Genomic DNA, 12,801 nt, shown 5'->3' with positions numbered 1-12,801 from the left:
CGATATAGTAAATAATATAGCACATGATCATCCCCAACTTTAACTGTCTCCAGGTAAGAGATGTGAACTATGTGATGATGGCTTCTTCGGGGACCCTCTTGGTGAAAATGGTCTAGGCAGGGCATGCCGTGCCTGCAGCTGCAATAACAACATCGACCCCAATGCTGTGGGCAACTGCAACCGAGAGTCAGGCGAATGCCTCAAGTGCATTTACAACACCGCAGGCGTCTTCTGTGACCGTTGCAAAGAGGGTTTCTATGGTGATGCCCGTGCCGCAAATGTAGCTGACAAATGCAAACGTAAGTGAAACAAACAAAAAATACTACCATTTAAAAGTAAGATCATTCAAAAAGAAATTAAATCTTCAAAAGTGGCAGTAAAGACATTTAATATTACAAACAAATTTGAAACAAATGTTCTTGATTCTTTTGAACTAATCGAAGAATCCTGAAAATATAATAACAATAATACATGTTTCTTGAGCACCAAATCAGCATCTTAGAATGATTTCTGAAGGATCATGTGAAGACTGAAGTAATGGCTGTTCAGCTTTGCCATAACATGAATAAATTACTTTTTAAAATGTAAAAAAAATAAAATAATAGTAATATTTTTTTATGGAATAATATTTAGCAGTATTTCAGTTTTCACTCTATTTGAAGCAATAATAAAATATATAAAAACCAAAAATAAGACGTTTAGGGTCAGTAAGATTTTTGTTTTTGAAAGAAGTCTCTTATGATCACCAAAATTGCACATATTTGATCAAAACTACATTTAAAAACTGTGATATTGTGAAACATCATTGCAATTTAAAATGTTTAAAAATTAGTTTTTATTTAATTTTGTTTTAAACATTGATTTTTCCACCTCTGCAGCATGCTCGTGCTCTCAGTACGGTACAGTGGACAGGAAGACGACCTGCTCTCAGGTGACTGGTCAGTGTCAGTGTCTTCCTCATGTCATTAACAGAGACTGCAGTGCATGTGAGCCTGGTTTCTACAACCTACAGAGCGGCAAGGGCTGTGAACGGTATTTGATTTATTTCTCTCTCTCATTCTAGTGAAATAGTTTTGACAAAAGAAAGCTCGACAGATCTGCAAGTTTTTCAAACATATCTTTAAATTTGTTTTGCCCAGATGCAACTGCAACTCTATTGGCTCCACAAACGGTCAGTGTGATATCGGTAGCGGCCAATGCGAGTGTCAGCCTGGGGTCACAGGTCAACACTGCGAGCGCTGTGAGGTCAACTTCTTTGGATTCAGTTTGTCAGGTTGCAAACGTACGTTGTCCTGTTATTTTGCCTTATCATGCAGAATTGCTTTATAATTTATCTTCAATTTTAGATTTGTTCCATTTACCATTTGTTTGCTTTTGCAGCTTGTGACTGTGACCCAGAAGGCTCAGAGTCTGCTCAGTGCAAGGAAGACGGGGGTTGTCACTGTCTCCCAGGCTTTGTGGGAGCTCGCTGTGACATGTGTGAGGAGAACTACTTCTACAACCGCTCCACACCAGGCTGCCAGCAGTGTCCCAACTGTTACAGCCTGGTCAGAGACAAGGTAAGAGATTGTCTTATGAACACAGCACTTTTTGTTATATAACAGAATAGACTATTTCTAATACCTCTGATTTTTTTTCTTTTCTGTACAGGTGAACCAGCAGAGACAGAAGCTTCATGACTTACAGAATTTGATTGATAACCTGGACAACACTGAGAATACAGTGAGTGACAAGGCCTTTGAGGACAGACTGAAGGAGGCAGAGAAAACTATAATGGACTTACTGGAAGAGGCTCAGGCTAGCAAAGGTATTGTCTGTCAATGTAGTAATTTTCTAAATATTCTTAACAGTTTTAATAGTTGCAATGTTCTTTTTTTTTCAGATATTATGACATACTATAATTCTGCCAAATAAAAAAAAACTGAAATCAGATTTTAAAAAATTTAATAGGACATCATGTTGATTCACTATATGAAATAAGAAAAACTAAAAGATAAAAAAAAAAAAAACGATTATATTTTTACTTAATAGTAGAGCAGATGTATTTCACTTTACATGGCGATTATTCTGTCATCTTTCACTATTATAATACAGAAGTGGATAAAGGCCTTTTGGACCGTCTAAACAACATCAACAAGACCCTGAACAACCAGTGGAACCGATTGCAGGACATCAAAAACACAGTGGACAACACAGGAACGCAGGCAGATCGAGCACGTAACCGAGTCCGTGATGCAGAGAACCTGATCAGCACTGCTAGAGAGGAGCTGGACAAAGCCAAGGAGGCCATCAGTAAAGTGGTGAGATTTCTATTAGACCACCAAGAGAGCATGTCGTAATGTTCCACATATACCTTCAGCTAATGGTAGTGGAGTCCATTAAAATGTCTCTTAGTTGCCAATATTTCCATTTTGTCGGTTCCCATAGGACATTAAAATACCCACAACCTCTGGAGATCCAAACAATATGACACTTCTGGCAGAGGAAGCCCGCAAACTGTCCGAAAAGTGAGTTTCAGTATTTCATGCTGTGTTAATATTGATGTTTCATACCACCTAATACAGTTTTATTTAACATTTTTCTGTGGCTCTTTACACAGACATAAAGCAGATGCAGATCAGATTGAGAAGATCGCGAAGGACGCCAATGACACATCCACTAAAGCCTATAATATGCTAAAAAAGGCGCTCGACGGCGAGAACAAAACAAGCAGCGACATCGATGAACTCAACAGGAAGTATGTCTTGGACATCACTTTTAATGCAACTTTCTTGTCTTGTCAATATTCTGTCATCTGATTTTAAGAAAATATTTCAAATGCAGATGGTCTAAAATGCTGTTCAAATGTGCTCAGATATGTTGAAGCAAAGGATCTGGCCAAGAACCTGGAGAAACAGGCTGCTAAAGTACATGCTGAAGCAGAAGAGGCAGGAAACAAAGCTCTGAAGATCTACGCTAACCTGACCAGCTTGCCCCCAATCGACACCAAAATTTTAGAGGTGCTGATTTCATAATGTATTATAATTCTTACTGGGTCAACCTGGATGCATCTATAATCCAGTCTCTTGAATTTCCTTCAGGATGAGGCCAATAAGATAAAGAAGGAGGCATCAGACCTGGACAAACTGATAGACAAGACTGAGAAGGAGTACAACGACCTGAGAGAGGACCTGAGGGGCAAAGAGACAGAAGTCCGCAAACTACTGGAAAAAGGAAAGACTGAGCAACAGGTACATATATTTTTTGACTTTTAATGTGCTTGTTTTGTTCTGTCTTGGTTTTTTGGAATTAGTTTTCAAAATACAGTCATGGTGGTCAAACTTTTTAAAGGAACAATGAGAATATTTAGTTTCAGCTCTTTCACATGGTTAATATGTAAGAGTCAAGCACATGCCATGAGGCCCAGGAGCCACTTAAATGATACTGACGAGAGACAAGTGATAGCACTGGTCATAGTCCATACTCTCATCCTAATCTGATTGAGTTAAATGTCATGCTCTTAATGAATGAGCTGGACCATGAACTCAGACATTGTTCTTATGAAACCTGCTCACAGTGTGAGTTACTTTTTGAGATGTTTGATAAAGCTTGGCATTTTGTGAATAGCATTATTTTTAGACTAGATGTGAAATATATTGCGTATTTGTTCCCCCACAGTATTGCTTTTGTTATTATTCCATGATAAACACGGTAAATTTCTTGCAAGTGCAGAATTTCACCTTCTGAATGTTAGCCAGACAAGTCATTGAAGACAGCAGTGTAAAAACTCAATCTTTCTGTGATTCTCAACTCTCTTTCCCCCTGTGTTTTCTTTAGACGGCTGATCAGTTGTTGGCACGTGCAGACGCAGCAAAGGCTTTGGCTGAAGAAGCGGCAAAAAAAGGAAAATCTACTTTCCAAGAGGCCCAGGACATACTGAACAACCTCAGAGGTGAGGGGTCTTGGGTCATTGTGTAAAATATATTTTATATTTTATATTTTAGAGAGAGTGAATAAAGATATAAATATCAAAATAAATATTTAAAGATGTCCTATTATGCTCTTTTACAAAGTCTTGATTTTGTTTTTGGGGTGTACTAGAACAGGCTCTCATACTAGGTTGTTCGAAAAACACATTATTTTTCACATATTTTACATTATTACAACACCTCTCTCCCCAGTCTGGCATGAACGGCTCGAATAGCTCCTGTATCAAATAAAGGCCCGCCTTCTGAAATACGACATATGCTGTGATTAGTTAGCTGGGTCAGTGTGTGCTGTGATTGGCAGCACTCGGCACCTGGTCGGGCAATGTCACGCCCCTTACCATAGCCGCCTGCGAGCTTCAGTGTAAATATTGAGTCAAAATCAAATCAATTTGAACGTGATTTAAACCCGGATGATTGTAACCACTCTTAAGTTCGTCTGCATTGGGAAAGCTAGAGTGTCTCCGACATAGTGATAACACTCGTTGCCTTCTCTAGTGCAGCTCAACCAGGTCTCGTCCCATTCGTCGATTTTTGTGATATCACAAATCCCGGAAAATATGCATTGTAGTCCAAACGAGTCGTTCGTTGTAGTTTTTGAAAAGTGATTTCTGTTAAATAAAGTATCTCCTTTTGAAGTGGACTTTGAGCTTTATAACGTTGCAGATCTTTTTTATGCTCAAACAGCAACATTACAGACTAACTAAAGTTGAAAAAGTGAAAAAACGTAATAGGACCCCTTTAAATGATATTATATTTAAAAAATTGTATTTTTTAGACTTTGACAAGAGAGTGAATGACAACAAAACTGCTGCTGAGGATGCCATGAGACGAATCCCAGAAATCAACGCGACAATCAATGAAGCCAATGAGAAGACCCGGTGGGCCGAGGAGGCTTTAGGCAACGCAGCTGCTGATGCTAAAGAAGCCAAGGAAAAGGCAGAGGAAGCTGATAAAATCGCTAATGATGTGCAGAAGGTACATGTTGAGTTTCAGATGAAGGGCATCAAAACCATAAAAAAGTTGTGGGATGTCCGTTTCCTTATCAAACAATGCCTTACTTTATTCCATTTGCTTGTTTTTAATCAGGGTTCGGCAAAGACAAAGGTAGATGCAGAAAAAGCTTTTGAAGACACCATGAAACTGGATGGAGAGGTGAACAACATGATGAACCAGCTCACAGCTGCTGAGAAAGAGCTGGAGAAGAAGAAAGCTGAGGCGGACGCTGACATGATGATGGCGGCCATGGTGGGTTATGACCTTGACTGTGTGTTTGAACTTGTTTTATAGCCATATTTTGACTTTGTATTGACTTTGCTCTCATCTTTGCTCACAGGCTTCTGATAATGCTAAAGAAGCTGAGGGCAATGCCAGAAAAGCCAAAAATGCTGTCAGGACAGTGCTGAACACGATCAATGAATTATTAGGCCAGCTTGGTAAGACTCTAGTTGCTAATCAATAAACCACATTTTCGTGACCGAAACAATAACCAACAATTGAAAAAAAAAAAGTTTGAAATCATGCTAACTGTGTGTATTTCCTGTGTCATGCGGGAACGGTTCCCATCCCCCTTCCTCAATGTTTATTCAAAGATGTTATGTGTTATCGTGATATTTTGTTGTAGCTTATCCAGCTGTTGCCATTTTTAACTATAGTTAAAACTACTAAAAATAGTTTACAGTTGTTAAAACAAAACAAGTTAAATATGAATATTAAATGAAAAACTTGTCTGCGCCGATAGCCTTACTAAATATTAAATGAAAAACTTAACTGAAAATGATAAATGTAGCTAACTGAAATTAAATGGGTACTAAAATTACAAAAAATTAAAGCTAAATCGAAATATAAAAAAAAATGAATGAGAAATGACAAAAAAACTAAATTTAAATGAAAGCTAATAAGCATCTAGTTACAGTATCTCACAGAAGTGAGTACACCCCTCACATTTTTTGTAAATATTTTATTATATCTTTTCATGTGACATCACTTTGCTACAATGTGTACAGCTTGTATAACAGTGTAAATTTGCTGTCACCTCAAAATAACTCAACACACAGCCATTAATGTCTAAACCGCTGGCCACAAAATTCAGTACACCCCTAAGTGAAAATGTCCAAATTGGGCCCAAAGTGTCAATATTTTGTGTGGCCACCATTATTTTCCAGCACTGCCTTAACCCTCTTGGGCATGGAGTTCACCAGAGCTCACAAGTTGCCACTGGAGTCCTCTTTCACTCCTCCATGGCGACATCTCGGAGCTGGTGGATGTTAGAGACCTTGAGATGCTCAATAGGGATGATAGCCATGCAGACCAATTTGATGCAGTGTGCGGCGTATGTTCTGAGCACTGACAGGCTGACCCCCCACCCCTTCAACCTATGCAGCAATGTTGGCAGCACTCATACGTCTTTTTCCCAAACACAACCTCTAGATATGACGCTGAGCACGTGCACTCAACTTATTTGGTCGACCATGGCGAGGCCTGTTCTGAGTGGAACCTGTCCTGTTAAACCGCTGTATGGTCTTGGCCACCGTGCTGCAGCTCAGTTTCAGGGTCTTGGCAATCTTCTTATAGCCTACGCCATCTTTATGTAGAGCAACAACTCTTTTTTCAGATCCTCAGAGAGTTCTTTACCATGAGGTGCCATGTTGAACTTCCAGTGACCAGTATGAGAGAGTGAGAGCGATAACACCAAATTTAACACACCTGCTCCCCATTCACACCTGAGACCTTGTAACACTAATGAGTCACCGACACCGGGGAGAGAAAATAACTAATTGGGCCCAATTTGGACATTTTCACTTAGGGGTGTACTCACTTTTGTGGCCAGCGGTTTAGACATTAATGGCTGTGTGTTGAGTTATTTTGAGGGGACAGCAAATTTACACTGTTATACAAGCTGTACACTTACTACTTTACATTGTAGCAAAGTGTAATTTCTTCAGTGTTGTCACATGAAAAGATATAATAAAATATTTACAAAAATGTGAGGGGTGTACTCACTTCTGTGAGATACTGTAATAGTGAGAATTGATCCCTATACTGAAGTGTTACCGATATTACAATAACACTGCTAAGCTAATAGGCTAAGCTGTTATCTGGCTAACCGAAATGTAAGAAAAGAAAATGTTTAGCTTGTGCATTTTTAGCTTATCCCAGTGTTGGTATTGATGATCATTTTATTTTCCTTGCTATGTAGTGCACGAAGAATGCAGTTCTGTGAAATCTAATGACTTAATATAACACCACCTTATCCTCTTCCAGGCAACATCGATAAGGTGGATCTGAGCAAGCTGAATCAGATCGATAGCGCTCTAAAAGACGCCAAGGACAAGATGGCAGGAAGTGAGCTGGACAGGAAGCTGAAGGAGCTGAACGACATCGCCAAGAGCCAGGAGGACATGATCAGCGACTACGACCGTCAGATCCGAGAGATTCGAGCGGACATCGCTAACCTCAACGACATCAAGAACACTCTGCCAGTAGGCTGCTTCAACACTCCGTCTCTGGAGCGGCCTTGACCTCTCCCTGTGTTCTTCAACATCCCTCTGCATCCCCTCGTCCGTGCCACCAAAACAGGCTTTGTTTTGTTTCGAAATCTTTTACTCGCATTTGATTTCCTTTTATTGGGTTATTGTTTGTTTGTATTTCTACACGTTTCTTCGAAATCATGTTTTACAAACAGAAGACGAAAGCAGCTTTGAATTTTTGATATGCAGAAATGCTACGTGAAGAGAACTCCAAGTAACAGCCGTGTTTTTGTGTGTGTGTGTGTGTGTGTGTGTGTGTGTGTGTGTGTTTGGGCATATTTGTGTGTGTGTGAGCTGTTAGAGGCCTCGAGTTGAACCCACATGACTGCACCACCTCCAGCTCTTCCTCGCCAACCTCTGCTCTTTACAATCCAATCAGAATTCCCACCTAATCAGAAGCCAAGACGTTTGTTTGAGGAAGTTTGCTACTTAAGCTAGTGTATATCATCATCGGTAACGCTATTTGCTCAAAGCTAACAGTGAAGGAATCTTAATTTGTTCGTAATGCGCATCTTCTTTCGCCCCTCATGCTAGATTTGGTACCGAGAGGGAGTCGAACACGTAAATACAGTATTTCAGTTCATGTGTATATAAATAGTTCAGTACTAAAAGTTGAGAACATCCCTGCATGGCTCAGCTGACTTTATACATTTCATGGTTGCCAGATATTTCAGTTTTGTGTTTGTTTTGATTTTTCAGACGCTGCTGCTTATTACTGGTGTCCTGCAAAACACATTAACACGAGCAAAACTCAACACTATGCAACTTTGTACATTGGCGTAGCAAGACTTTTATCTGATACACTGGTGCTAATAATTATTTCAAATGTTATATTTTTGTGTGAATGTTTATTTTTTTCTTCTTTTTTTTTATCAAAGCTAACAGTGAAGGAATCTTAATTTGTTCGTAATGCGCATCTTCTTTCGCCCCTCATGCTAGATTTGGTACCGAGAGGGAGTCGAACACGTAAATACAGTATTTCAGTTCATGTGTATATAAATAGTTCAGTACTAAAAGTTGAGAACATCCCTGCATGGCTCAGCTGACTTTATACATTTCATGGTTGCCAGATATTTCAGTTTTGTGTTTGTTTTGATTTTTCAGACGCTGCTGCTTATTACTGGTGTCCTGCAAAACACATTAACACGAGCAAAAATTAAAACACTATGCAACTTTGTACATTGGCGTAGCAAGACTTTTATCTGATACACTGGTGCTAATAATTATTTCAAATGTTATATTTTTGTGTGAATGTTTATTTTTTTCTTCTTTTTTTTTTATAATATAGAGTTGAGGAACTGTTGTTTGTGTAAATATGCTTAAATGATTCAGGAACGGCTGATTTTTAAACCCAAGACCCAACCAACCACCTCATTGGTTCATTTGCGAGAAAAAATACAAAATCAGCCAAACCTTCTGCATAATCAATCAGTAAATAAATATATAAAGAAGTGTGAAATTCAAACGTTTGCGGTCAGTACTTTTGTTTGGGTTTTTTTCATTATTATTTTAATTTTCTTTAATGTAGAGTAAATTATTTTTCAAATAAGTGCTGCTCTTTTAAAATGTCAGTTAATCAAAGAATCCTAAAAAGAAGTGTCAAGCTTTCCATTAAATATCACAGCTGTTCTCAACATTGATAAAAACATAAGAAATATTGGTATGTTATTTTAAGGATCAATCCTCACTGTTAACTAGTTACGTATTAGCATGCATATTACTAGCATATTGGCTGTTTATTAGCATTTGTTTGGCATATTCTGCATGACCATGTTCTAGATTCCTTAACCCGACCAATAGTGTATATATAGTTGACTTTAATGACTCTCAAAAATACATTTTGAAAAATCTTTTTTTTTTTGTCTCAAATTGTACATGGACCTTCTATAGCACCCTCTTGTGGTCTTCTATGGGTCCCTGGACCCTGTTTGAAGATTATCTACAGTGCATTACTTAAAAAATAAATACATAATAGCTCCAATTAGGCCTATAGTAAAAGAAAATTCAGATTATTAATCTATTGTTTAGAGCATATTTAAACCATATTCATATCATAATGGCATTGTGTCTTTATTGCTGTGCAGGAAGTGACACAGACTCATTACCAAATCAAGTTGGTCAGTGTTACAGACAGATTCACTCATCTGACACAAAATCAGCACTATTAGCAATATCATTCCTAAATACATTTGGTAAGACTTCGCCATGACTCAGCCGCCATCATCATATGCGGTTGCATTTCATATCCGATTCAATTTGATTAAATGTGTTTTTCTCCTCCACAAGCCTGAAAGTACAAAATGTGAACTAGACACATAATGAAAAGCATTGTGCCAGTTTTGGCCTTAACAGAGTTTCTAAAAGTCATTTACATCTTTAACATAAGGGGCTCTCTTTAATATGCTGGCAGTCATGACTCTAAAAAAAGAAATAAAGAGGGGTTTTCTTCAAATCCACCAGACTGATGACTCGATTGAAAGGAACTATCATCTGCAGAGTCAAATCCTTGAATAAGTCGAATCAAATGAGTTTATTCACTTTTATGGTCACTCAACTTTATTTATAATCTTTATTACAAAATAACTGACTTATTGCAAAACCACAAAATGGTCCAAAAAGAATCGGGACACTTATGGCACGTTAATGTTTCTGATTAGATAAGAAAATATCAAAACAAACTGTTCTTAATTTTAAATAGTATATTATAGTTTTATCATTTCAAATGATCTTTTTTGAAATTAATATTTTGTGAAATGTTTTGTATAGAAAGAGTGTGTTGTATTTTTCTTTAAATAATATTTTAACACATTTATTTTATTTTATTTTAAATATATGCCATAATACATAATGCAATGACATTTATACATTTTAATTTTACTTAATTTTATTCTTACGTTATTTTATTTTAAATAGTTCCAAAGTAACATTAAGGACATATCAAATATTAGAAATACATATATATCATTTTAAATAAATGCTGTTCTTTAGAACTTTTTAGTTCTTTGAAAAATCCTGAAAAAATGTTCTATGGTTTTCAAGCACCACAACTCTTTCAACATTGATTTGTTTATTTTATTTTATTTTATTATTTTAAATATATGCCACAATTTACATTAATGCAATGACTTCAAACATTTTTTTAAATGGATGCCACAATATACATGAATGCAATGACATTCATATGTTTTTTATTTTATTTTAAATAGATGACACATTATATATTAATGTAATGACATTCATATATTTTGTATATTCACTCCAGTCAATCAGTACAAAACCTACAGAAAGAAATTAAATGAAATTTGCAGTGTTTTTTTTATGTAATAACTAAGAGGCAGGTTATTTCTTGTATTTTGATTATTCTCAGTGATCTATGAGAGGCCTTATGAGACTTTCCCATTCTCTATTATCGTACAGGACATTATCGTGTCCTGTCACAGTGGTCCTGTCTCAGTGTGTGTGTGTGTGTGTGAGGGTGTGTGTGTGTGTGTGTGTGTGTGTGTGTGTGTGTGTGTGTGAGGGTGTGGTGCTGGCAGCCTCCTGCGAGAGGCAAACAGGGTGTGCTTCACACTACACCATGCCGTTCTCTGCGTATGAGCATGTTTACCTGGAGAGGTTTAGGTGGGGCTCGCTGCGTCTGTGTGAGGAACAAGGTGTGGAAGATAAAGATGTGTGGCGCTGGATGTTTGGGTGTGTTTTGGTAATGTGTAGCTGAGACACCTCTGACTCAGCCCAGCATCTTCCCTTTCCTCTCAGAGAGTTCGTGACAGGGCGTAGCCAGAAATTCACTGCCCTCGGGCCTGGGATTTTTCATGAGTGCTGTATATTGGCAGTTCTACCAGTGCGGTTCAGTTTGTGCCGGTACTTTGATGACAGCTGTAGTTTTGATATCTAAGCAACAGTCAAAGGCCTAATGTTTTTTTTCTTTACTACTCATTTTCAAAATACTGTAAATAACTAAAAAGTTGCCAAATGGCATGTGATTAAATGCTACAGTAAGTCATTATCCATGTACCCAGTTCAACACGACAGTGATTCAGTCTTTGATTCAGTCAGTGATTCACTTTCTTGGCATTTACTGTCTGTAGTGTGTTCTTTAAATTGACTTGATGTATTGCAAGTTGTTTTTATTGTTTTTCAGTAGATGTGCCCTAACATGTAATGCTATCTTGTTGTGGATCAGTTATTGTAGATGATTGTGTGGTAAAGAAGAAAACTGCAATCTCAGACTGTTTGTGATTGCTACATTTCTATGGCTTTGGTTTGGTGGTTTGGTCTTCAGTTGGGTGTGGTTCTCTTGCCATCATTCTCTTGCCATGAACTTCTAGAAATTAATAATAATAATAATAATAATAATAATAATAATAATAATAATAATAATAATAATAATAATTATTATTATTATTATTATTATCTGCTGGTACACTTTAGGCTGTTGTCTGATGTTGATTCCTTTAAATCTTCACTGAAAACATATGTGTTTCTTTGGCTTTTGGCTCAATGTAATCCTTTTAATTCAGGGTGTTCTTTTGTCAGTATATCTATTTTATTGTACTGTATCTCCTTGTTAATTTTTGTATTTGATTGTTTTACGTTTTAGTTTGTACAGCACTTTGGCCATCAGCAGCTGTTTTAAATAAATAAAAATGCCTTGCATTGCCTTATTATTATTATTATTATTATTAAGTAATACATATTTTATGATTTTTAAAGAGAATAAAGTTTTGGCATAAGGAATTTGGAACAACATTTACCTCTTAAAAAAAACGTTTGGCTGCTACATTAAAGTGTGTTTTTTCCCCATTTATATATACAGTGCTGTGAAAAAGTGTTGGCCCCCTTCCTGATTTCTTATTTTTTTGCATGTTTTTCACACTTTAATGTTTCGTATCATCAAACAAATTTAAATATTACACAAAGATAATGCAAGTAAATACAAAATGCAGTTTTTAAATGATGATTTCATTTATTAAGGGAAAAAAGCTGTCCAAACCTACGTGGCCCTACGTGAAAAATTAATCGCCCCCTCCTGTTAAATCATGAAAGAACTGCAACTAACCACATTATTTTAGAAAGCTGAGTTAAATTTCACTAGCCACACGCAGGCCTGATTACTGCCAGACCTGTTGAATCAAGAAATCACTTAAATAGAACCTGTCTGACAAAGTGAAGCATGCTTAAAGAGCAACACATCATGCCGCGATCTAAAGAAATTCAAGAACAGATGAGAATCAAAACAGTTGACATGTATCAGTCTGGAAAAGATTATAAAGCCATTTCTAAGGCTTTGGGACTCCAGCAAACCA

At 37.1% G+C, this 12,801-nt stretch overlaps 1 protein-coding gene across 1 annotated transcript in view; it reads left to right on the top strand.

The window, feature by feature from the left end:
- The window catches only part of lamc1 (laminin, gamma 1), a 60,262-nt gene extending 51,900 nt beyond the window's left edge, over positions 1-8,362 (top strand). The window contains exons 14-28 of the mRNA XM_016248457.1: positions 54-299; positions 879-1,032; positions 1,140-1,282; positions 1,381-1,559; positions 1,651-1,807; positions 2,095-2,300; positions 2,428-2,507; positions 2,600-2,737; positions 2,855-2,999; positions 3,081-3,230; positions 3,817-3,931; positions 4,744-4,943; positions 5,055-5,213; positions 5,302-5,401; positions 7,230-8,362. Coding sequence (XP_016103943.1) covers positions 54-299; positions 879-1,032; positions 1,140-1,282; positions 1,381-1,559; positions 1,651-1,807; positions 2,095-2,300; positions 2,428-2,507; positions 2,600-2,737; positions 2,855-2,999; positions 3,081-3,230; positions 3,817-3,931; positions 4,744-4,943; positions 5,055-5,213; positions 5,302-5,401; positions 7,230-7,486 — 2,429 coding nt within the window. The 3' untranslated portion in view covers positions 7,487-8,362. The remainder of the gene's footprint in view (positions 1-53; positions 300-878; positions 1,033-1,139; positions 1,283-1,380; positions 1,560-1,650; positions 1,808-2,094; positions 2,301-2,427; positions 2,508-2,599; positions 2,738-2,854; positions 3,000-3,080; positions 3,231-3,816; positions 3,932-4,743; positions 4,944-5,054; positions 5,214-5,301; positions 5,402-7,229) is intronic.
- Positions 8,363-12,801: the final 4,439 nt, after the last annotated feature.

Source organism: Sinocyclocheilus grahami, unplaced genomic scaffold, assembly GCF_001515645.1.
Source record: "Sinocyclocheilus grahami isolate Dianchi unplaced genomic scaffold, SAMN03320097.WGS_v1.1 scaffold879.1, whole genome shotgun sequence".
Classification (NCBI taxonomy): domain Eukaryota; kingdom Metazoa; phylum Chordata; class Actinopteri; order Cypriniformes; family Cyprinidae; genus Sinocyclocheilus; species Sinocyclocheilus grahami.
The sequence above is the reverse complement of the archived record's forward strand: the minus strand, read 5'-3'. Positions and strand labels throughout refer to the sequence as shown.